The sequence below is a fragment of the Trifolium pratense genome, linkage group LG7, assembly GCF_020283565.1.
Source record: "Trifolium pratense cultivar HEN17-A07 linkage group LG7, ARS_RC_1.1, whole genome shotgun sequence".
Taxonomy (NCBI): Eukaryota; Viridiplantae; Streptophyta; class Magnoliopsida; order Fabales; family Fabaceae; genus Trifolium; species Trifolium pratense.
The window spans coordinates 13,886,598-13,912,213 of record NC_060065.1 but is presented as its reverse complement, the minus strand read 5'-3'; the positions used below and the strand labels follow the sequence as shown (position 1 = coordinate 13,912,213).

The 25,616-nt window shown below is 34.0% G+C and overlaps 4 protein-coding genes and 1 long non-coding RNA gene across 6 annotated transcripts in view; 2 read left to right on the top strand and 3 right to left on the bottom strand.

Moving 5' to 3' along the window:
* The window catches only part of LOC123895654 (probable LRR receptor-like serine/threonine-protein kinase At3g47570), a 43,572-nt gene extending 34,259 nt beyond the window's left edge, over nt 1-9,313 (top strand). Inside the window, exons 1-3 of one of the 2 annotated variants that reach the window (XR_006804463.1) lie at nt 1,043-1,170; nt 8,806-9,009; nt 9,173-9,313. The gene's annotated coding sequence lies outside the window, so the exon portion shown is untranslated. Of the gene's footprint in view, nt 1-1,042; nt 1,171-8,805; nt 9,010-9,172 lie in introns of those variants that run through there. The other variant, XM_045946115.1, reaches the window with a different exon arrangement.
* On the top strand, nt 1,170-3,288 carry LOC123895662 (putative leucine-rich repeat receptor-like serine/threonine-protein kinase At2g24130). Its single transcript, XM_045946128.1, has one exon. It carries the CDS (start codon nt 2,161-2,163, stop codon nt 3,286-3,288), a length of 1,128 nt encoding a protein of 375 aa, XP_045802084.1. The 5' UTR covers nt 1,170-2,160.
* Nucleotides 9,314-9,775: 462 nt separating the features above from the next.
* LOC123895663 (disease resistance protein RPV1-like) lies at nt 9,776-13,751 on the bottom strand. The gene is made up of 2 exons (XM_045946129.1): nt 12,977-13,751; nt 9,776-10,241 (listed from the first exon to the last, which is right to left on the bottom strand). The coding sequence occupies exons 1-2, from the start codon at nt 13,474-13,476 to the stop codon at nt 9,956-9,958; spliced, it is 786 nt and encodes a 261-aa protein (XP_045802085.1). The 5' UTR covers nt 13,477-13,751; the 3' UTR covers nt 9,776-9,955.
* Nucleotides 11,860-12,969, bottom strand: LOC123895671. Its single transcript, XR_006804490.1, has 2 exons — nt 12,335-12,969; nt 11,860-12,232 (listed from the first exon to the last, which is right to left on the bottom strand). It is a non-coding gene; the product is annotated as an uncharacterized LOC123895671 (long non-coding RNA).
* Nucleotides 13,752-14,068: 317 nt separating the features above from the next.
* Nucleotides 14,069-22,875, bottom strand: LOC123895655 (probable AMP deaminase). Its single transcript, XM_045946116.1, has 19 exons — nt 22,281-22,875; nt 21,999-22,180; nt 20,997-21,192; nt 20,565-20,725; nt 20,366-20,417; nt 20,125-20,252; nt 19,859-20,038; nt 19,636-19,703; nt 19,383-19,525; nt 19,194-19,255; nt 18,997-19,110; nt 17,309-17,449; nt 16,212-16,364; nt 15,890-15,943; nt 15,700-15,810; nt 15,352-15,525; nt 15,170-15,250; nt 14,760-14,858; nt 14,069-14,645 (listed from the first exon to the last, which is right to left on the bottom strand). The coding sequence occupies exons 1-19, from the start codon at nt 22,738-22,740 to the stop codon at nt 14,577-14,579; spliced, it is 2,628 nt and encodes an 875-aa protein (XP_045802072.1). The 5' UTR covers nt 22,741-22,875; the 3' UTR covers nt 14,069-14,576.
* Between the last annotated feature and the right edge of the window lie 2,741 nt (nt 22,876-25,616).

Below are 25,616 nucleotides of genomic sequence, written 5' to 3'. Positions count from 1 at the left end.
TTTCAAATATACGAGGGGCGTTTTTTTGATTAAAACGAGTAAGGAGATCAAGCCATATATCACGTGCACTTTTGATCCAAAGAATAGAGTTTGCAATGGTTGGAATGGTAGAATGAACAAGCCAAGATTGAACCATACTATTGCAACGAACCCAATTAGAAAAATTGGGATTGGTAGGTTCTGGTTTGAGTATGGTGCCATCAATAAATCCAAGTTTATTTTTTGCTTCTAGGGCCATAGTGATTGCACGGCTCCAAGTGGGGTAATTATCACCATCAAGAAGTTGTGTAACTAGTAATTGTCCTGGTTGATCAGATGAGTGAAGAAAATATGGGGAGGCTTGATTTGGAACGTTGTTGGCAGCCATGTGTGATTAAACAATGGAGGATCGGTGGTAGGCTCTGATACCATATAAAGAAGGGATTTAATATAATATTGAGTAATCATATATTTGTGTGTAGAACAATACAAAGGCTTATGCTAATATACTTACAAGCAAATATGAAACGTAACTATACAAATGAAAAATAGTTAAAGACAATTAATTACAATGATTTCTATTGAATGAAAATATATCCTATTAATAACAAATTATTCCATCTTTATTTGCTTGTTGACTCATGTACAGCTGTTTGTGATAACACACTTTATATATATCTTCATTCTTCAGTCCCTTTGCCTCTCATCTCTCATCCACACACATTACAACAAAATGGTTAGTTTAATTTATTATCTGCTCTCTTTCTTTTTTTCCTTTCAATGCATTGTTTCGTGCCTTGCTTAGCTAAAAATAAACAAAACATTACCACAGATGAATTTGCTCTTCTGGCATTCAAATCTCTCATTACTTCAGACAGACCCCTAGCTATCATATGTTGGCTAATAATTGGTCAACTTCATCTTCAGTATGCACTTGTGATGACAGACACAATAGAGTCCACAGTCTGAATCTGCTAAACATGAATCTTGTTATTCTTGAACTCCGCAACAATAGCTTCGGTGGTGAGTCACCTAAAGAGATATGTCGGTTGCACAGATTAAAGTTTCTTGACACAGCTTATAACAAGTTTGTTGAAGAAATTCCTGCAATTTTGGGCAACTTATCACAACTACAATATTTGGAGCTTGGATATAACAATTTCAACGTAGGATTTATCCCTCAATCTATCGGTAAGCTTCGCCGGTTTAAAACTTTACTCGCAAAAAACCTAGCGTCGGATAAGCCGACTCTACGAATTTCAGAAAATACCTGGCTGACTCTTTTACTACTTAGAGTCGGATTGGCCGGCGCTAGAGTTTTTTAAAATAAATGTGAAATCAAGACTGTCTAGCGTGCGACAGACCGACTCTACTACGACGTTAATAGCGTCGGTGTCGGTGACCGACGCTAATTTTGGAGGCTAAATCTGTATTTTCTAGTAGTGACTGACTCTATTCCTTTTTCTTTGACCGACTTGTAATTTTTTTTTTTTTTGTTCAGTTTAAACTTTAAAAGGATTCTTAATTTCTTATCCTTCTTCCAGATAACAATGACGGACGGTTTAGCATAGTTGAACCACTAGTACTTCCTCAAACATAGTTATTATATTTGTTGGAACAAATACTGGAGCACTAGGCATAAGCCAGTGGTTTGTGCTAGCAGACACACACTTTGTGAAAGAAAGTGATTTGAGAGAGATAAAAGAGAAGAGAGAAAGAGTAAATCTTTATTGATTTAGAAGAATGTTATACAAGAGGTAGTTTATAAGCAATGTCTAACACTACTTATAGGAAACTGAAAAACAAGGAAGTTAACTTGTTAGGTAACCAACTAACTACTAACTAACACAAGTTAAAATTGGAAATCCACTAGGCTATTTTGACACAAAAAAAATTTTGGAAATTACGATTAAGGATAAAAAGTGTAATTTTAACTATTTTGTTTCCATTCATGAAATTGGAAACATTAGCAACTTGCTATACTTTTCTGTATATGGGAATAATATAAATGGACCAATACCTGCTACATTCAAAGGGTTGAAAAATCTTCAGGGATTGGACCTTAGCAACAATGGACTACAAGGATCATTTATTGAGGAGCTTTGTAAAGTTGAGAGGTTGAGTGAGTTGTATCTAGACAATAATAAGCTCTCTGGTGTTTTACCGACGTGTTTGGGAAATATGACTTCTCTTCAAAAGTTATACATAGGATCTAATAGTTTGAACTCTAGCAGCATACCTTCCTCTCTTTGGAGTCTTAAAGATATATTAGAAGTAAATTTGTCCTCTAATGCTTTCATTGGTAATCTTCCACTTGAGATTGGAAACTTGAAAGCAATTGTAATATTAGATCTATCAAGAAATCATATTTCAGGCAACATTCCTGCAACCATCGGTTCTGTAATAACTTTGCAGAATCTCTCCTTAGCACATAACAAACTGATGGGATCAATTCCCGCATCATTGGATCAAATGGTAAGCTTGATATCCTTGGACTTGTCCCAAAATATGCTAACAGGTGTTATTCCAAAATCCTTAGAATCACTTTTGTATCTTCAAAACATCAACTTGTCATATAATAGATTACAAGGAGAGATTCCTGATGGTGGACCATTCAAAAAGTTCACAGCTCAGTCATTTAAGCATAATGAAGCACTGTGTGGAAATCCTCGCCTCCAAGTACCTCGGTGTGGTAAACAAGTTAAGAAAAGGTCAATTTCAAAGAAGTTATTACTCAAATGCCTAATTCCTATACTTGTGTCGACCTTTTTGCTTGTTGCATGCATTATACTTGTAAAACATAATAAAAGGAAAAAGGTTGAAAATACTCCTGAAAGGGGTTTATCAACTTTAGGAGCTCCAAGAAGAATATCCTATTATGAACTTGTGCAAGCAACTAATGGATTCAATGAGAGTAACTTACTTGGAAATGGGGGATTTGGCTCTGTGTATCAGGGGAAGCTTCCTGATGGTGAGATGATCGCAGTTAAAGTAATTGATTTGCAGTCAGAGGCAAAATCAAGGAGCTTTGATGCAGAATGCAATGCAATGAAAGAACTACGACATCGAAATCTGGTTAAGATTATCAGTAGTTGTTCAAATCTTGATTTCAAATCATTGGTGATGGAGTTCATGTCGAATGGAAGTGTGGACAAATGGTTATATTTGTTAGAAATACGGTATGATAATCCTGGATATCTTCGAAGAATCGTGTTCGTTCACTTTCTGAACAAAGTATTTCGACCCTATTCTTGTCTGGGTTCACGAAATCTTTGCGGGGATAATTCTCGAAGAGCAATCTGTTTCTGACAATAGAGAACAGATCAGAATGTAGAGAGGAAGTCTTTTTCGTTCTTTAAAACCGAGGCCAAATGACTCCTTATATAGGAGACCAATAACAGAAAACGAACAGGCACACCTTTTCCAAAAAAAAACGGTCATGTCTGTTGGGAAAGGGTACGACTATTCAAACGGTCATGTCTGTTGGGAAAGGGTACGACTAGTCAAACGAACAGGCACACCTTTTCGAAAACCCCGTTTCAATTATTCGTATTCAATTACACGTTTGGCTTGACGAGCGTGCACTCCGCACTACCCTGACTCGTTTCAAACTTAACGCATAATTGCATTGGCCTATAGTAAATCACATTACTACCAAAATACATTGTTGATACTAAAATCACCAACAAACTCCCCCCATTTTAGTATAATCCTTGATTTACTTGCAGATATAACGATCAAACAGATGCATAAACGAAAATGTCTTGCGATTGAATTTTCATCTTAGTACAAATACACATTCCAAATACTCGAAAATCGGGGTGTCACAATGATTGAACCCGTCAACCCATTTGAATATCTGAAGATATAGTACACATATGTTTCTTACAATACTCTACTATTCATACTTGACACTTTACAAGCCATGTGTCCTTATCCATTAATAAGCATATAGGAAGCCAAGTCCAAGCTTCTTGAAGCGGCAAAACTTCATGCTCACATAGGTGATCCTTTTTAATCTTGCACCTGCATTTGCAATTTTTCAAAAGAACCATTAAGAAGATATACTTTAACCTAACCATCACTTGCAGGTCTGAGCACATACCTTGGGAAGATAAACACAATTGCTCCAATCTTTAATTATGATCTTTCCACATTGAATTCTGCTTCTAACGTTGTATTAGAAGGGAATTGGGTATACCATAGCTAATAGATTTAAATAGACTTTAATCCCATCCCAATTACCGACTTCTTCACTAAGTCTCTAGCTAACCCCTTCGTCAAGTGGTCAGCTAAGTTTTGTTGCGACCGAACAAACTCAATAGATATCACCTCATTCATGATTAATTCCCTAATCATACTATGTCTAATACCCAAATGTCTAGACTTTCCATTGTATTTTTGACTATATGCTTTAGCCAGTGTGGCACTACTATCACAACGGATAGAAATTGGTGATATCGGTTTAGGCCATATTGGAATCTCATATACCAAGTTCCTTAGCCATTCTGCCTCTTTACCAGCAGCAGCTAATGCTACAAACTCATATTCCATTGTGGAACTAGTTATACATGTTTGCTTCTTGGAAGCCCATGAGATGGCACCTCCCCCAAGCAAGAACACCCATCCACTTGTAGAGGATGAATCTTCAACATTATTTATCCAACTAGCATCCGAATAACCCTCTAATACCGAAGGAAATCCCATATATGACAATCCATAATTCATAGTACCCTTCAAGTACTTAAATACCTTAGTTATCGCATGCCAATGATGTCTACTAGGATTACTTGTAAATCTGCTCAACTTTCCAACCGCATAAGCAATATCTGGTCTAGTGCTAATCATAGCATACATCAAGGAGCCTATAGCTCTTGAGTATTCGAGTTGATCCACAGGTTTACCTGTATTTGGCATAAGCTTTTCTCCCGGATCCATGGGAGTACTTACTGGAGAACAATTTTCATAATTGAACTTCTTGAGTATTTTCTCAATGTAATGAGATTGTGTAATTACAATCCCCTTATTCTCCCGTTTAATCTTAATACCAAGAATAACGTCCGCTTCTCCCATATCTTTCATGGAGAACTTTGATGACAAGAAATTCTTTGTTTTATCAACTTGATTTTGGTCGGTGCCAAAAATCAACATGTCATCAACATATAGACAAATGAAAACTCCTTTACCGGATGTATCAAATTTGCTATATACACATTTGTCAGCTTGGTTTAGAATGAAACCATTAGACAAAACAACCTCATCAAACTTTTGATGCCACTTCTTCGGAGCTTGTTTCAGCCCATACAACGACTTAACTAGCTTACACACTTTATGCTCATTACCAGGCATTACAAATCCTTCAGGTTGCTTCATATACACTTCTTCTTCCAAATCACCATTCAGAAATGCTGTTTTGACATCCATTTGATGAATTACTAGATTATGAATAGCCGCCAAGGCAATCAACAATCTAATAGTAGTGATACGAGCAACTGGAGCATAGGTATCGAAGTAATCAATCCCTTCTTTTTGTCTAAAGCCTTGGATAACCAATCTAGCCTTAAACTTGTCAATTGTACCATCGACTTTCATCTTCCTTTTGAAGATCCATTTGCAACCCAATGGTTTGCAACCAGGTGGTAAATCAGATAATACCCAAGTATTATTTTCCATGATAGAACCAATCTCTTCATCAATTGCTTCTTTCCAAAACACAGAATCTCGAGATTTCACAGCTTCATCATACGTTCTTGGATCCTCTTCTATACTATAACAATAATAGTATTGTGTATCAATCTGGTCCTTTGATCCCTCAACTAAATATAGTTGAATAGTTGAAAATCAGAACCATAAGATTTAACTTTTCTAGCTCTTTTGCTTTTACGAGGTTCGAATGTCTCACTTGCTACTTCATTTGAATGATCATCCTTTAGAGATTCATCCAACTTTGGTATAAGGTCCTTTGGTCTAGGTGTAGAAGAGAAACAATTCTCATCAAATATCGCATCTCTCGATTCTATAATTGTGTTAATAGAGATCGAGTCATTAGGTTCTATAACATAAAACCTATAAGCCTTGGAATGCTCAGCATATCCAACAAAGATGCAAGCTACACCCTTTTCACCCAAAGTTTTCCTTTTAGGATCCGGGAGTCTAACCACGGCCCTGCAACCCCAAACACGTAGAAAGTTTAAGTTGGGTCGTTTCTTATACCAAAGTTCATATGGGGTAGTCTTATTTCTTTTATTATGAACCCTATTTAACAAATAGCAAGCCGTTAACATGGCTTCTCCCCAAAACCCTTCACTTAAACCAGAGTAAGATAACATGGCATTCACCATTTCTTTAAGAGCTCTATTTTTCCTTTCAGCCACACCATTTTGTTGAGGTGTATAAGGTGTCGTAGTCTCATGAATGATTCCGACGGATTGGAAAAATACAGGATCATAATATTCACCACCTCTATCCGTACGTAATGTTTTAATCATCACATTCTGTTGCAGTTCAACTTCAGTTTTATAAATTCTGAATTTATCTAAAGCTTCGTCCTTAGCATGCAATAAATAAACATAGCAGAATCTAGATGCATCATCTATGAAAGTGATAAGATACTTTTTATGCCCTAGTGATGGAGTAGCATGCAAATCACATAAATCACTATGTATCAATTCAAGTATAACAGATTTTCTTGTTATATTTTTAAAAGGTTGCCTAGTGATCTTTGTTAACATGCAAGTTTTACACTTTTCATTATTTTCATTAAAAACAGGAATTAAATCGTCTTTAGACATTTCATGCATTCTTTTATAATTTACATGTCCTAAACGAGCATGCCATAACGAAAAATTAATAACATTCGAAGAAGACATAAATATCGAACCAGAATCTTTAGGAACTCCATTCAAATTCATCATAAACATTCCATTATTATAATATCCAAATCCTACAAACACACCAGACTTCGATAAAATATATTTATCGGATTCACACACTTGCTTGTATCCAAGCTTATTCAATACAGGACCAGAAATTAAATTCTTACGTAACTTAGGAACATACAATACATTAAACAAAGTAATAGTCTTTCCAGAACTGAATTCTAGCACCACGTTTCCTTTGCCTTCAACGGGAGCGAAGTGATCATCTCCCATGTATAGAACAGAACCATCTTCCACTGGAATAAAAGTCTTGAACCAGAAACGATCCTTGCAAACATGTGTTGTGGCGCCAGAATCAATCCACCACGCGATAGCATCATCCTGCACATAAAATGCCTCAGAAGTTAGTGAAACCGAATGTTTAATCAAACTATTCAAATCACAAATTGATTTCTGACCTTGGTTTTCGGATTTGTCCTTAGACCCCTTTCCTGAACCACTTGCGTTCGCGTTGTCGTGCTTTTTGCCGAAGCGGCAATCCTTCTTGAAGTGACCTGTTTTGCCGCACTTCCAGCATTCTAGTTTCGGTTTCTTGTTAACACCGAAATTGTCCTTTTTGTTATTGAATGCACGCTTCTTTCCTTTGTTTTTGTTGTTATCGTTCTTACCACCCTCTTCGATCATATTAACCGAGGGTCCAGCAATTTCTTTGCCTTTTCCTTTGTTATCCTCATGCGCTCGTAGAGATTCCTCTATGCGCAAATGACTTCCAAGTTGGATTAAAGACAGTTCGTCTTTTCCATGTTTCAGATTGTGTTTGAAATCCTTCCATGAAGGAGGCAACTTATCTATGATGCTTGAGACAAATATTGTTTCATCCATCTTCAATCCATGTTGTGTGAACTGTCCAAGGATTCGGAGGAGTTCATTGAATTGTTCCATGACAGACCTCGATTCAACCATTTTGTAATTGTTGAAATCGGTCACCAGGAACTTTTTACTGGATGAGTCCTCTGCCATGTACTTGGCTTCGAGACAATCCCACAATTCCTTTGCAGATTCCACGTTTTGGTAAATATCAAATAAGGGATCAGACATACCGTTAAGAATGTGCCCTCTGCATATGTAATCGTCGTTCTCCCACTTTGATCGGCGTCTCAGATTTTCAACCGTGTCATCCTCCCCAATTTCAGGAATCGGTGTAGACAGGACGTGCACCACCTTCAACGTTGTCAACATGAAATGCATCTTCTTCTGCCAACGCCTGAAGTCTTGTCCTTGAAACTTGTCCAATTTTCCGAAACTTTTAGTCATCTCCTTGACGGTGTTTCCTCCTCCAGCCATGATTATCAGAAAAAAATACTTTGTTCGTTTGTTAGAAATGTGGTATGATAATCCTGGATATCTTCGAAGAATCATGTTCGTTCACTTTCCGAACAAAGTATTTTGACCCTATTCTTGTCTGGGTTCACGAAATCTTTGCGGGGATAATTCTCGAAGAGCAATCTGTTTCTGACAATAGAGAACAAATCAGAATGTAGAGAGGAAGTCTTTTTCGTTCTTTAAAACCGAGGCCAAATGACTCCTTATATAGGAGACCAATAACAGAAAACGAACAGGCACACCTTTTCAAAAAAAAAACGGTCATGTCTGTTGGGAAAGGGTACGACTATTCAAACGGTCATGTCTGTTAGGAAAGGGTACGACTATTCAAACGAACAGGCACACCTTTTCGAAAACCCCGTTTCAATTATTCGTATTCAATTACACGTTTGGCTTGACGAGCGTGCACTCCGCACTACCCTGACTCGTTTCAAACTTAACGCATAATTGCATTGGCCTATAGTAAATCACATTACTACCAAAATACATTGTTGATACTAAAATCACCAACAATATTCACATAGCTATTGTTTAAATTTCTTACAAAGATTAAATATAATGATAGATGTTGCATCTGCATTGGAATATCTCCATCATGGTTCTGCATTGGAATATCTCCAGTGGTTCATTGTGATCTAAAGCCTACCAATGTGTTGTTGGATGAAAACATGGTTGCACATGTTAGTGATTTTGGTATTTCCAAGCTGATGGATGAAGGACAATCTAAAACACATAGAGACATTGGCTACTATCGGTTACCTTGCACCAGGTTATTTCTTCTCTTTAAATTCTTAACATTTTCTTCTCTATGTTTTGAGTCATAAACAATCTATTTTCTATCTAGTAACAAGTTAACAATTATTAAATTGGTTCTATAAATTTAGTCATTTTTATTATATTTAATAACTAGTAGTGCATATACTAAAATGCAGAGTATGGATCTAGTGGAATTGTTTCTGTCAAAGGAGATGTGTACAGCTATGGCATTATGCTAATGGAAATATTCACAAGAAGAAAGCCAACAGATGATATGTTTGTTGAAGAACTAAGTTGGAAAACATGGATCAGTCAATCATTTCCTAATTCAATTATGGAGGTCCTGGATTCTCAATAAATTTCCTTTTGCTTTTAAAAGAATCAATTAGTGAATGAGGATCACCATTATGCACTATCCCATCTCAATTTATTTCGTCTCAAATTTTCATTTAATTTTGGGTTCTCTGTTTTCCATTTGTTTTGGAGGTAATGGTGGATTCTTTGGAGTAGAATAGTGAGGGTGTTGACCCCGTGAGCTTAGCTCAGTTGGTAGGAACATCGCATATATTATGCAGTCGGGGTTCGAACTCCAGACACTACATTATTTACTTTTAAGGTGGAATTTCTTGTCACCAGGATACTAGACAAAAAAACAATATATATCTCTTTTCTTGAAACATGGACAGGAGCATTGGAAGTAAATATGAATTTCTTTAGGACTACTAATATAATTAATATCAGCTCATGTAATTATTAAATAGAATTTCAATGCACCACTATTTCATTCAATATTCTATCTTCTTATTCAGAAACCAAAAATATTTCAATTTTTATTCTTGTTGCAGCCAATATAGTTGGTTAACAATGCATAAATAATCTGATTACTGCGAACTTGTTTCGATATTTTCACCCCAATTAGTCATAACATGATTAACATCTCCATTTGAGCCAATATGCAACTAAAATAATTTTTCATAAGCTTCTGAATCTTCCATGTAGGAAAGCATCTCAGGTGTTAAACGAAGCATACGGACGCTTCTCTTCATTTTAAGCTCTGTTACGCGTTCAATTGTTGCTTCATGACTTAGTTTATTAGCATAAGTATCTATGCTTTTATAATATTGTAGTTGAAGTTGTGCAAGTTGCTCTAATTTATTAATTTGATCATCTAAGTCACCAACATAAACACGATTCAGCTTTTGCAGCACATCCATCGCGATTTCCTCCACAAGTTCAGATTCTGTTCTGTTTATACAAACATCGAAAAGAGGTCATACTAAAAAAAAAAAAGACAAGACTAAAAGAGGAAGCATTATATCAAAACTCAGATATTTTAAACTTTCGAATTATTTGTAAAATATACAAAATCCACAAAATTTTGGGAGCTAGCATACAGTACTTATATGCAATTGTCAAAGTTTACATAAATTCATAACAATGTCATTTTCACAAGAGGTCATATAAAAAAAGTACATACGATAATAAATTTAAGATTTAAGTATGTTTTACCCCTCCAAATATAAGAATGTTAATGTTAATTGAATGACCGGTATATCTGGATGGAGGAGTGCTAGGGACACACTTTCTAAAAGCACCATTATCGGTGCTTTTTACATGAAAAGCAACGGTCTTTGTTAGGAGCACATGGATAATTCAAAGAAATTCATCGTTGCTACAGTGCAATGCATTGTTTTGTTTGCCAACGGTTGTAATCTGACACATGGTATAAATGAGTATGCAACGGCTATATTCCATATATTTTAAAAAATTTGAATCATTTTTGATATAAATAGATATCTCACTTCATTATTTTTTTCATTCACATCTAGTCTTAACTATTTATTCTATCTCTTTTAAATTATTTTTTTCACATTTAATTTGACAAAATAGTGTCAATTCTTCTCATATTCCAAATCTACAAAATAGTGTCAATTCTTCTCATATTCCAAATAGTGGTCAAATTATATACAAAATAGTGTCAATTCTTCTCATATTCCAAATCTACAAAATAGTGGCAATTCTTCTCATATCTCAAATCAACAAAACTCATACTTTGGAAATGCACCTTTTAACCCAAATCCAACTTTTAACCCGAATTTTCAAAATTCTCCTTTTATTCCAAATCTACAAATTAACCGACACTTTGGAAATTATCCATATCAATTAACTAACCCCACTATGCTTCATGGGATTCAAATGAGTAGTAGTGGCATGCAATCAAATGATCAAGTGCCTGAAACACCACAATTTTGCACTCAAGGTGGGTTGGAAACTATTAACCTTGGTGAAAAAGTTGGATCAACGGTTGTTAAGACGCCAAAAACAAGATTCCAACCAAAGGAAGATGAAGTTCTCATTCAATCATGACTCAACAGTTCAAAGAATGCAATTATTGGGATTGATCAAAAAGGAGAAAGTTTTTGGAAGAGGATTGGTGAAGCAAATTCATCGACAACTTCAACAAGACTTGATAGAACATATATGAGAACGTTTTGGGCACGACAACAACAATTGAAAAACATTTTAAATCTATCTTTTTTCATGTATTTTATTTTTATGTTTATGAATTTCTTTTAATGTATTTTTTTATAATTAAGTTATTTGTATCATGTATTGTGTTATTTAATATATTTTTATATGTTTTTAATTTTACTTTGTTTCAAATTCATTCTTTTAATTCAAATACATTTTTATATATTATTGTAAAATATAAATGAGTAAAACATGTGGGACCCAATGTGACCCATTTAAAAGTTTTTGATGAGTTGTATGGATATTTGAGAAATGTGGTTGAATTGCTTAAATAATTGAAAAATGTAAAATAATATAAAGAATGAAATATGACCCACTTAAAGAACTCATATTGAGTTTTGGGATAATGGTGCTCTAAGACACTCTATTAGACACACTCGAATCGATTAATGCCACTTCACCTATTCTTTTAATTTTTACCTTCTAACTGGTTCTCCAAGTTGGAGAGAGATTTTTGTTTCTTTTTTATTATTATTTGAGTTCAACTTTTCATCTTCGACATACGGTCTCTCCGTTCCAAAAGACCAAATCCTGCATCAAGTCATCATCTTCCACATACAGTCTCTCCGTTTGTGAATCGATTAATCACTGCAAGGCTACAATTGGAGCTTATTATTTTCTCACCAAGGAATTTCAATTTGAGGACAGGTTGTTCACGTTGCAGATTTGGGGTTGTTCAGATTGAAAACTTCTCCTTTGTTGTACTAAGAAACAAACAAAATAAATTCGTTGATTGCTGGAATAGCAAAGTTATTTTTGAGAAGAAAATAAAGGTATGGTGCGCTTCAAAAAGGAAACATACATACCTCTACAAAAGAAGGATTTAATGTTAAAATTATTTTCCAATATTGTATTATTAACGATGGAATTGAGCAACAAAGGGACAAGCTTATACAATTTTATGTCGAAAACAAAAGATGATGATGACCTGATACAATTTTGGAGCAGTGGATGAACGTGGAAGATGAGAAATTCAACCCAAATAATAATATAAAATAAATAAAAATTAAAAAATCTCTCTCCAACTTGAAGAACCAGTTAAAAGGTAAACATTTAAAAAAGAAGTCATGTGGCATTGATTAATTGGAGTGTGTCCAATAGAGTGTGTTAGAAGGTGTGTCCTTAGCATTCCTCATCTGGATGAAGTAATTTACTCTTTGATTTTTTTTCTTATAATAGGGAGCGCAGATGGAGTAATTAAAAACGAAAAAAATATTGATTTCATGATTTTAGTAGAACAAAATTAAGGATTTTGCTTGAGTGGATTGAGTTTCTTCTAATATTTTGTTTTAAATTTATATTTTATTTTTCCAAAAAAACTGTATCTAAGAAATTCTTCTCTAATTATGCTACCAAACATAATATTAAAATATATTAGAAACAAACATATAATACATAAATTTCTAAAAGCTAATGAATTAACATGCATATATATAATAAATAATTACCTGTTGATGGTGCAATCCCACCCAGAATGGTTGGCTGCTTCTCCTAAAGCATCCCTCCATTTTTGCACAATATTCATTGTACTTGCAAAACGCTGCTCATGCTTAACAAATGCATCAGCATAACTTCCTAATTGATGTCGAACATGGAAAGGATCAATTTCATAGAAAACTGGCAATATTATTTGCCCTCTGTTTTTTCTACACTCGAGTATCTTCACAACTTCCTCTAAACACCATTTTGAAGTTGCATAGTTTTTCGAAAAAACAATCACTGATAGTTTCGCTTCCTCGATTGCCTTCAAAAGCGCTTGCGATATTTCATCTCCCCTTTCAAGATTATCGTCGATATAGGTCTTGATATCTAACCTTTTTAATGCACTATTAAGATGGCTTGTGAAAGTCTTGCGAGTATCCTCGCCTCTGAAGCTAAGGAATACCTCATGTGTTTGTTTAGGTTTGGTAGAGGAGGAGGAGGAGGAGGATGATGATGATTTTGCCATATGGTATTGCTACAGGCAATAGATTATGAGACTTGTTTATGGAAATTCCACCTCCCTTCTTATTATATATACTCGCGAACAGATGCAGCTTCCTCGAGTCTCAACCATTAAAGTAAAGAAAAGATAGGATTGAGAAAGATATTAATTTCAACTAGAAGTTAGAAAAAGGAGGATCTAAAAATATTCAACTGAAAGATATTAACATCAACTTGTAAAAAAATAATATTTGAAAGGTATATTATTATTGCAAAGTGACACTTATTTCAACGAAATTCTCCTTGAAGAACTGAATTAAGTGTATGCAGCTTTTATTGAAGAGTGATTACAGCTAGATCATACGAATATGATATAAATTAAGATTAAAAAGTCTAATCTGCATAGTTGACTTTGATTTTGCATAAGCGCATATGTGTTCTTGCAAATTGGCAATATAAAAATTTATTCTAGTAATTTCAATGTTACTTCCTTCTAACCTTCCAAGAACTGAATTGAGAGTAATTCCAGCTTAGTTCATACTTATAATATGACAAAATGTCTACTCCGCATTGAACGTAGGAACTAGTTGACTTAGATTTTCAATTACACATTCAAGTTGCTGTTAAAATACTCGTGTATATGTGCTCTCGATCTGGCAAGCTGACAATGTGAATGAAAGTCAATAGTAGTTCTATAATTGATATAATAATCTCTCATGTCACAATTATCAGAGGCTTAGAAGCTAAGTCACACTTATGTTTTTGTTACAAAGGATTAGAAACCCTGACTCTGCCTATTCATACTGATGAAGAACAAAATTGTAACATTATTATTAATTACTAACTACCTGATGACTTCTAATAAATAACTTACAAAAGTGTTCCTGACGCCAATGCTTACCAAACTATTCCTTTAAGCTACTGATGCGGCCCAATATGAAACAAAACTTGCAAGAGGGCATGTCATTGGCTTGTTAATTATGTTAAAAACATAAGTGTGACTTAGCTTAAAGTAATAATAGCTTGTCCCTGCCATAACTGTTGCTCATCAAAAGAAAGTTGACCAAAGCACTGACGCAAAGCATCTAATATCACAGTGTGACCGTGAGTTTCATTTGGCTAGCTTCATGGATCTACATCTTCAGGAAAGGTAGCTTGACCAGCGTAAATATATTGCATTTCATCCTTCCATGTCTGCATAAGCACCAAGAATCTTGATCACGAAAGAATACTAGAATGGCAATCATAAAAGAATAACTAAATAAAAAAAGCACGGATAAAACAAAATGTTTGTTTCAAACTTTCAACCTCATATCGGAAAGAGATCCTCAAACTGGGAACATTTGTCTTGTGAATGTCATTTCCTTCAGAACCTCTCAAGAAATATTTATCCCCTAGCCAGTGTAACTGTGAAAAGATAAAATTATGATATGATAACGTAAACAGAAAATGAAGACACTCATGAATATGGAAGGAATTAAGTAAACAAGAGTTTGGAGTAGTCGGTAAAAATACGAGAATGATCCTGATATACAATGAGAAGACCTAAAATCCTGGTGTGCATACCTTTCTATATAGCCCGAGTATATGGATCAGATATTTTGTTGTTAAAAATGTAACATAAATAAAAGATAGAACCCTCAAATCAAATATCAAATTATTTAACCCCATAAAATAATAATCTTAAAGGATGAAATTCCAACAATCTTCTCAATTACCTTGGCTTGATGTGAAAATCCAGATTGGTAAACAGAATTCCTAGCTATCTCACACAGGTCACAAGCGGAGAGTTTCCATACCTGCAATGTACGTTTTAGTATGATGTATAATCTGTAGGAAAGGCAACATAATATTTGACCACCCTTTAAACAAACAGGCTAAGAATTTGGCAGAAAACAACCTTTGCTGCAACACTATATTCTTCTAACAATGGCTCTTTAGTCAAATGAATTTGCAAAGGATCATCTGTAGAGAGAGAGACATTCAGCCCTCGCTGGAAAAACATGGGCAAGGGATTGCGGTGATAGTCCAAGAAAAGGGAATTATTGCTAAGTGGCGACATAGCTAATCCAACCTAAAGAGAAGATAATGGTATTAATATATTATCATGAATAAAAAAAAAAAGGATTAACCCAATCTAAAGTAATGGGAAATAAAATGATTTATACATTAATTTCCGACTACAAAGATTTAAAGTTTTAAATAACAGCTATGTTGTCCAAATGAATATTTCTGCCTGAGGGCTAACCTGTGCAAGGTAATATAAGTATTGCAAAACAGGAGTCTTCCGTAGATTAATGCCATGAGAAATGTTATGGCATAGGAGGAAGGCAGCGGCCAAATGATCACTATCGCCTGCCTGCATGAGTAAATCAATATTATACCGTCTTAATAAACATAGATAAATTAAGCCATACAGTTAGGATGCAGAAAATTACCTCTCCACAATGAGGTCGCAACTTAATTGTTGTCATTCCTTTAGACTCACGCAGCTGAAACCAACCGACAGTAAGATATTAATTTTGTGAGATGGTAACCAAAAATTCCTTTCTAGAATCTAGTTGACCCCTATGTTCCATTTTACTTATTTTCACTACTATGCTTGAGGAACTCAACGCCCCCAACACACACACAAATGGACAAAAGCGAGGAATAATTGCGCTTGAAATTGAAAGAGAAAAAAGGGAAGCGAAGGCAAGGGTCAATTGTTAAAGGCCTAGCTAGAATTCTATATAGAGACGAATGGTGAATAACATAAACCTTGTTGAGTGTGTATAAGTTTGCATAGCAGTAATAGAGATAATAAGAATATGCTGGATTGAATTCATTTGTCCACTCAGCTGGAGTAGGCATGTGCTTAGTTGGACGCCTTTCTGGTTTGCTTTCATCATCTACTAGATCAAATCCAACCACCTGTATAGAAGAACCTTAAATATATTACACCTAGTACATCAAGAAATGAAATAAACTCCATGCCAGATAACGTAATTGCTAACTTTTGTTCATGATTTGATATCCCATAAAAAAAACATGGAGAAATAGTTATTGACCATTCATCCATCAGTCATGATGTTTAATAACCAAGTAACAATGAAGTTCACATATTCATAGCTAAGTTTTCTATCCCGGACAGTCGCGCATAGTAGCTGATCTAAAAAATCCTATAGTGGGATAGAGCATAGCAAGATGACCACTATTCCAAAATTTAATGTATGCAGAAAAATTAAGTCATAGGTCCTAAGGAAAACATTGAAATACCAAAAAAAAAGTCAAGAACATAAACAAGTTTAACAAATATAAAGCTTGGAGTAAAACATTGAAATTAAAAAAAAAAAATGCTAATAAAACAAGTATATTTTTTCTAAAGCATTTAGTATAGGCCACGGACAGCTGCAGTTTTGGCCAATATTGCCAGTACTACAACCACTACACCAAATCGCTTTGCTGCATAAGTTGAATGTCATAGGAATTTTAAGTGTGAATGTCATAGGAACGAAGAAGGATTGGGTCGCATAAAGTCCAAATGACATTATTGGGCCTAAGGTGTGTGGAGAGTCTACTATAAGAATAATTTGTTCCTAAAAATCATCTTATAAAAGAATAGTTGGATAGATATTTGATATATTTCAGAGCAAAATTGGATGTTTATTTTTCAGTCACCACATAGGCGTCCATATTTTCTTAGATTAATATTTTTTTCTTAAAAATTCTTGTATCAATTTCTAGCTCCCCACTAAACAATATTTTGGATCAGCCACTTAGTGTTAACATGCTAGATATGGAAAGTTATGTAACCAAACATACAAGCATACAAAGTAGAGGTACACGCAAGAACATAAAAATACAGATTGACGAACCTGCATCAAAAACAAATGTAATTGAGGATGAGAATTTGGATCTACTGTGGCTTCAAAAAGAGGGATAAACACATTATCCAGAATATTCTGAAAGGAGGTAACAATTCCCATGCTCCTGTAGATATTATATAGCCGTGGTAACTGTGCCAAGAATTTTAAAAAAATAAAAATATCAGAGTCGATGAACAAAATGATAATTCTAAAAGACTCGAAAGAAGGCAGCACAACAAAAAATTCTCAGCATTATATCAAAACCATGGAGCATTATTAAAATTTCTATTAATGATTATTCTCATATACTATCTTAAAATCATGACTTCATTTTCATGTAGAATAAGTTGTTGTATTTTATGTCCCATTATCTATCTAAGAATCTGTGTCATTCATTGTAAGGATAGAAGATAAAGGAAAATTAGTTGGGGTCTATGAAGACGGACACTCCTCGGTTTAGGCGTGTCCTAAGATAAATAAAAGAAAATAGGGGATGTAAGGTTAGGAGGGTCACTCTATACATTTGATAAGTGTGTGTATGTTAGAGGAGTAACTCTTAATAAAGGGTAAACCCTTGAAGGAGAGACCTCTTCTATTCTCACACATTCATTCAATCATATTGTTCTACCTTTTCATTTGTCTCTATCAACTTTTTTCTTTAGATCCATAATCCACCGTCCACATCCCAATTTCCATTCATGTGGTTTCAAAGTCAAATATTTTTAAGTGACTACCTCTTGTTATTAGCATTTTTCTTTTGGGATCTACTTTTTCTGGGAACAGGGATACTGTGTTAGTGTTTACGAAAAACCAGCATCTAATACCACACAGTTAGTCAGTAACCTAAATGATTATTCTACTCAGCATCTAATACCACTGCTCACTGCTCAAGCTATGAAGCAAGAGATGTGGACAATCAGGTTTTTTTTTCGAAAACGACAATCAGGTAATGATGCTGCTGACAGGAAGTCACATTTTTCTAGTGCCAACAATCACTGTACTTAAAAAATAATAGTAACATAAAAAGCACTTTAGGTTGAATACACATCTGAAAAGGATAGGAAACTTTATATGTAAAAAAATAATAGATATAAGGCAAACGGTGGACAACAAAGATAGCATTATTTACAATAATTGTATGGTGAGGCCAATGCAATTAAAAAACATTTATTCTGGTAATTGTAATAGCACTCATGAGTTAATCCTATAATTTGGAGGAAAAGAATAATAGGAAAGGATTCACTTTTCATAAGATGGACTCTACAGTGCACGTTCGAGACCTTATATTAAATTAGAAGTTTTATTGATCAATTTTCTGAGGGCATTTATGTGACGACTTTGTCCTGTAGCATTATCCATTACAATTTCAGGCTGAAAACTAAGCTGGTCCTAAAGCTAAAAAAAACTACAGAAGCCAGTGTAATCCTTTGAAACTTCAATAGGAAAATGATGGTTAGTGTCATTACTGAGACAGTGTTTACAATCAACTCATGTAGCCAGTGTAAACAAATCTCAGTGAAAATAGCAAACAACTTAAGAGAGTCGGAATCGGATCAAACATAAATAAGACAAAGTGGACAGACTTTATTATTGAGGCCACAATGGGATTACTACCGAGCCCCACAATGTCTGATCATCAAAACAACCATGAGAGAGAGAGAAATGCTGCCTGAATAGCAACATGAACAACACAATACCTGGATTAGCCATACAGCATTCTTACTATAAAGAGCATTGTTAACAAACCAACTTGCCAGCTGATCCCATTCGCTCTGTTTTCTTCCATAAACAGAGATCCTGTACTCGGCCATCTGAAAATTTTATATTTTAACAGAAATACAGTGAGATACAAATATCACGGGGAAAAAGTAACTTAGATCACTGTAAACTTTACCTGATATTTACTTGCTTCAAGATCTAACAAAACTTGCTTTGTTACTTCAGCCAGAAACCTTCCTGAAATATGGGTAGTTTTAAGCTATTATGAATTCAAGAAACATCAACAAACCCATTTAATAATCATTTGGAGTTGCTAAACTTTATACAATTAAATAATAGGTATCATTCTCATTGCTAAACTAACCCTGGATAAGATTATCCTGCTTTAAAAATATCTCTCTGAGTCTACTCTGTCCACAAGGATTATACTTTAGGTTGAATTTGTCAAATCTATGAAATGTGCTCTTATCTGCATGGACGTCCAACAAATCCACATTCAGATCATATCTGCGTCATAATTTTCACTAATTAGAAATAAGCAGAAATGCAAGCCCGTAAGCATAAGATGATCTCATTCTTGAAGAAGCTAAATGAAAACATCAGAGGACAATGCATACCCAGTCAAATCCAAACTCTCAAACACCTCCTTAAGCGTCATATACTTTCCATCTCTAAATATAACAACCTGAACAACATAACAACCTGAACACATAAGTTAATACAAATAGAAAAACATACAAAAGCTACTAATCTAAAACTACAAGAGGAAAAATGAAAAGAGGGGAGGTAAGCCAGCATTATATTTCAAAATATAGTTATAATCTGAGAGCAGATTTTTACCTCATCAGGTTCTTTTCTTAACTTTGACTTGATGAAGCGGAGGAGATGCTTCTGATTCATGCATGCAGAATGATGAATGTGAGTATCAACTTTTCGGATATTGTAGAAGTCTCGGTGTGGTGCACTTTTCTGGGCAACAAACTCCCGATCTGCATTCAGTAACAGATGAAGGCGGAATTTCTGTATAATGATCAGATGGATGTTACAAACAAACACCACAGTAATGCATAAAGAAAGAATCTACAAAGAAACTTGTGAAAACATACTTCCTCAAGAAAACGCAGTCTGTGGTAGCATGCAGAACGAACATTCCCAATGGACATAACTTTGAGAATGTAATCCATATGAGTAAAAAAACTTGTTGCGCTTGCAACAGGGAATAGCTCTTCAGTATCTGCGCACAGATTCATATAAAGCTCAGTTCTTTGATCCTCGACAAACAAATATTGAAAATTAGATAGCAGAGAAATAATCATCAAAATGCCCTATTGTTAACACTCTGCATACCAGTTTTATTTGCAAAAACACGTACGACTCCATCTTCCATTCGAAAGTGGTGCTGTTTGCAATTTCAAAAAGCCAGTAAGTCGTAACATTATCAGACAAACACTTCAAAACATAAATGTCTGTTAAGAACTCCAGCAGATTCCACGTGTATGAGGAAAATCTGAGTGACAGATCAATAATGGACAAGAAACAAACTTACTCCTGTTGCTTCAACTGGTTCAAAGTGAAATGGATCAGAGTTAGTTTCGACAGGTTCAGCCTTCCATGGAACGACATTTTCCTTGTAAACATATTTCTTACGCAAATCTAAGCATTCACGAATCATCTTGCAAACTTCCTCCTCTTCAATATTCATTGGCTCTGAACAAGACAATGATGCATTTAACACTGGTTTTTTCAACATTTTCAAATATTATAAAAGCAAAACAACGATAGAAAACGTAATCATAGTTTTGTTATCATTTAGAAAAGTTTTCACAAAAACGGGGAGCAAACAAAGTTAAAATACGATAGGAAAAGAGGATAGGAAAATGAGGTTACATGCAGGATTAAATCCGAAACCGAAACTATTTAACACGAAGGAATTTAGAAACAATAAGAATAGTAAGATAACGATAGGACTTAAAAGTACCGAGCATTGTGCTTCTTGCCGACAAGACATTGTTGACAAACACAAGATCATTCCCAGCTGCATTTACTGAAGTTGAATCTGTCATTGCACCGTTAATATTTGTACCAGCTCCTGCTTCTTTCGAAACCTCTCCAAACATCTGATTATTCGCGGCATTTACATCATCAACTCTGAATGGAACAGTTGAATTTAGTCCCTGCAATTCAACAACATCATGAACCACATGAAAGGCCAATATAGAAATAAATGTAGCATGAATTATGATACACCACCAAAAAGTAAGGATAAGGTAAAAAAGATTGATGATCATGCACCGTACCATACGAATACTATCTTAAACTACCAAATCAAAAAAGCATCCTTGCAAGAATACAGCCTTCGAATTGTGAACCATCCAAGTATCATGTTGATCTATAAAATGCAATGACTCTGAACCTCGGGTTCTATAGAGCCTAATTGGTTTGAAAAATCTCTTTTAATTTTATTTCCTATGCTCACTTTTTGTTAACATACAAAAAAAATTTACACCTTATTGACATTTTTTTAATTTCTAATATTATGTTATTGCTTTCACCAATTGCTACATAAAACTTCAAAACCAGAAAATGAATGAAACAAAGTAGTATTTTACATAAAAATGAAAAATAACAAATAACATTTTAGCAAACCAATTAGGGCCAACTAAACATGCTAAACACAAGAAAGTGTGTTCCTCCACTTGCCCACTATTAACCGAAGAAAATGAAAAGAGTTTAATGAACATACATTGTTGGTCTAAATCAGTTTTACACCGACATCTGATGATGGACCATTTCCCATGTCATACCAATGGAAAAACAATAGATTTTCATTGGACCTTAGGGTAAAACTTATTTGATTTACACCGAAAAAGTGTATCATTTAAATCCAAAAGAAAATTATCAACAAAATCCATATTTTAGTTAACAAAGACTTAAATAAACAGCTTAAGTATCCCAACAAACAATAAATCATAATCCTCACATAAGAATTTGAAGAATCTCTAGTCACAGGGTAAAAAGGAATCCGATTATCCTCACTAAGCTGTGTTCCATCATCATCAGAATCATCAGCATTTTCAAATGTATTTCGTCCCGGTGATCTCGGAGTGTTAATTCTACCAACAGAAGCTATCCTCTTATAAGAACTCGAAATCTGAGAACTCTCTGCAACAAAAACCAACCACAAATCACAAATTAAAGCCAACATTTCAAGACTAAAAAAATCATACAAAACAGAAAATGTTTAGGTTTTTCAAATTCGCACCAAGCTTTGAACTCGTTCGAAGAGATGGAAGCCCTAACGGAACAGAATTAAGATTATCATGCGAAGACGAACGGTTCTTACGACCATCAGGAAACCATTCAGTTGCAGAAACAACGTCCGGCATGGAAGAAGAAACTCTATAGTTTCGAAGCAAGTTCGTATTCTCATCTAAAGACCTCGACAACGTTCCTTGATAATTTCTCGAATCGTTATCCGTTTCCGTTTCTCCGCCGTCGAACCCGCTCAGATCATCGCCGGAGTTCTCTTCCTCATCGGAGTTTGCTTCATCGGTTGTTACAGCAGGCGGTGCGCGACGGATTTCGACGATACGGTGGAGGACATGGTCGACGGTGCGGCGGTGGATGTAGAAAGCGGAAATGGCCATGAAAGAGGCTCCGAGTAACGCGGCCATAGCGAGGTGGAGAGATTGTGGGAGTGATGTGGAAGATGAAGGATCCATTGTTAGAATTTTCTGAAGATGAAGTTGAGTTCGCTATGTGTTTGTGAGTGTCTCAGTGACTCACACTTCCACTGATGAAAGGGTTTTTGTTTTCGCGCAAGTTCGACCTAATGAAAATTCGTTAAATGGACCCGTGAGGTAGTTTACGTGGCAAAGCTTTATGCGTCTGTTTGTTACGAGAGCAATGCTGTAGAGTGAGATATCAAAGAAAGAAATGGAGGAGAAACTACAATAGAAAAATTACTCCATCCATCCATTTATTTTTAAATGTCGTTTTTTTACCACCGCACACATGTCAATGTATAACTTTAATCACTAATATTTTTAATTATCTATCATAAAAAATTATGAAATATATTTTAAAAATATTCGTCGAGACAAATTGAATAATATTCTATTTGCTAACATTTGATTTTATACATTAATAAAAATTTATGATAAAAGTAGATTATGTGAATAGTGGATAGTGATTCAAAATGACAATTAAAAAGGAACGGAATGAGTAGTATCTGAATATTCTCTCTAATACTAGCAGGACACCCGTGCGTCCGCACGGGAGTCGCGGCGTTGCCGCTCCTCACTTGGTAAGATGAAAGGATATAATATTTGGTAAAAAAAATAGAAAAAGAACAATGGTAAAACCATCACAAAAAAACTTTAGGTCTCCGTATTAATTTAGGAATATAAATATAGATAATGTAGAAATTATGAAGAAAAAAAATAGGCTACCTTATTAATATATAATATATATTAGTAAAAACATAGGTGTTGAAAAATCAAAAAAAAACTTATGTACATGTATTAATATATGAGTATAAATATAGTCCCGTAAAAATTATTAAAAAATAGGCAATCATATTAAAATGTTAGTGAAAATATAGGATAGGTATCGCAACAGTCATCAAAATAATTAGGTCATCGTATTAAATATGAGTATAACCAGAAAAATTGTAAAAAAAAATAGACAACTTAATTTTTATTTTATTTTTGTTTCAAACAACTTAATTAATATATAATTAAATGTATAAGTCCGGTAGAAACCACACAAACAAAAAAGTTTCCTTATTAATATATGAGTTTAAATATAAAAGAATGAGCAAACTTATTAATATGAGTAAAACACATAGGTCCCCATGTACCAAAAAAAAAACACATAGGTCCCCAGAAATCACACAAAAGATTAGGATCTCGTATTAATATATAATTATAAATATAGGTCTAAAAAAAATAGTAAAAAATTGAAAACTTCACTTGATAACATAAAATAGTAATTTATTGGGAAGTAGATTAAAAGATTAAAAAAATAGAAAGATATAATATTTGGTAAAAAAATAGAAAAAGAACAATGGTAAAACTATCACAAAAAAACCTTATGTCTCCGTATTAATATTTGAATATAAATGATAATGTAGAAATTATGGAAAAATAGGTTACCTTATTAATATATTAGTAAAAACATAGGCCTTGTAAAAACCACCAAAAAATTAGGTCCCTGTATTAAATATATGAGTATAAATATATCCTTTTAAAATTATTAAAAAATAGGTAACCTTGTTAATATGTTAGTGAAAATATAGGTCTCACAAAAATCATCAAAATAATTAGGTCACCGTATTAAATATGAGTATAACCCGTAAAATTGTAAAACAAAATAGGCAACTTAATTAATATATAAATAAAAGTATAAGCTCCGTAGAAATCACAAAAAAAAGTTTCCATATTAATATATGAGTATTTTATAGGTTTCGTATATGTTATAAAAGAACGGACAAACGTATTAATCGTATTAATATGAGTAAAAAACATAGGTCCCGCATAAACCACACAGAAGATTAGGTTATCGTATATTAATATATGAGTATAAATATAAGTTCACAAAAAATAGTTAAAAACTGTAAATTTTATTAATAAGAGTAAAAACATAGGCTCTGCGTACGTGTATGATATAAACTGTTGTTGTTTTGTTTGGCACACCTTGTGCCAATCAGGACTCATTATTAATAATAAAATTCATTTTAGTTTGTTCAAAAAAAAAAACACAGGCACCGCAGAAATCACACAAAAGATTATATCCTTCTGTTAATGCATGAGTATAAATATATGTCAAGAATGAGCAACCTTATTAATATATTAATAAAAAAAAAATATGGCTCGTAAAAATGAACAAAATAATTAGGTCTTGTATTAATATTTGATCTAGTATAACCCGTAAAATTATAAAAAAATAAACAACTTTATTAATATATGATTAAAATTATAAGTCTCGTACAAATAAAAAAAAAGGTTATCTTATTAATTGATGAGTATAAATATATATAGTCCTACATAAATTATTAAAGAACATGAAATCTTATTCATAAGAGGAAAAACATATGCCACTTTTTGCTTTTTCATAGCCGCCCCACAACAACAACATAGTAAACCCTACTTTTTGCTTTTTATTCTTGTTCATCTTTCAAAGAGAGGTTATTTTGGATCAATTTTGATCTAAAATCACCCCTTTTTTATTGTTTTATATTTTTTTTTATTTAAATAAATGATTTTTCACACATTCTTATGTTTCATTTGAGTTTTCTTTTGTTGTTGTTGTCTGATGTTGTTTTAATCCCGTCTTAGTGCAGAGTTTTTTTTGTCTTGAGTTCGCGTGTTGGTACGGTGTCCGGTTTAATTCCGTTGTGTACAATGTTTGTTTTGTTCAGATTTGCAGATTTGCTCCGATTCAGATTCAGTGCAGATTCACACGTACTTTACTTACTTGAATAAATGAATATTGTTTGTTGTTAAGTCTAAAAAAAAAAAGAAAAACATAGGTCCCGTAGAATTCACACGAAAGATTATGTCTCCATATTAATATATGACTATAACTCGTAAAATTA

What these genes read in the sequence shown, in the direction of transcription:
- LOC123895662 (XM_045946128.1), top strand. Translation starts at nt 2,161, where the DNA reads ATGACTTCTCTTCAAAAGTTATACATAGGATCTAATAGTTTGAACTCT.
- LOC123895663 (XM_045946129.1), bottom strand. Translation starts at nt 13,476, where the DNA reads ATGGCAAAATCATCATCATCCTCCTCCTCCTCCTCCTCTACCAAACCT. An exon ending in TGGGATTGCACCATCAACAG is followed by an intron (nt 10,242 to 12,976) that starts GTAATTATTTAT and finishes TTGTATAAACAG; the next exon opens with AACAGAATCTGAACTTGTGG.
- LOC123895655 (XM_045946116.1), bottom strand. Translation starts at nt 22,740, where the DNA reads ATGGATCCTTCATCTTCCACATCACTCCCACAATCTCTCCACCTCGCT. An exon ending in TTGAAGCAAGTAAATATCAG is followed by an intron (nt 19,111 to 19,193) that starts GTAAAGTTTACA and finishes TAAAATTTTCAG; the next exon opens with ATGGCCGAGTACAGGATCTC. An exon ending in TACATTTGTTTTTGATGCAG is followed by an intron (nt 16,365 to 17,308) that starts GTTCGTCAATCT and finishes TCTTCTATACAG; the next exon opens with GTGGTTGGATTTGATCTAGT.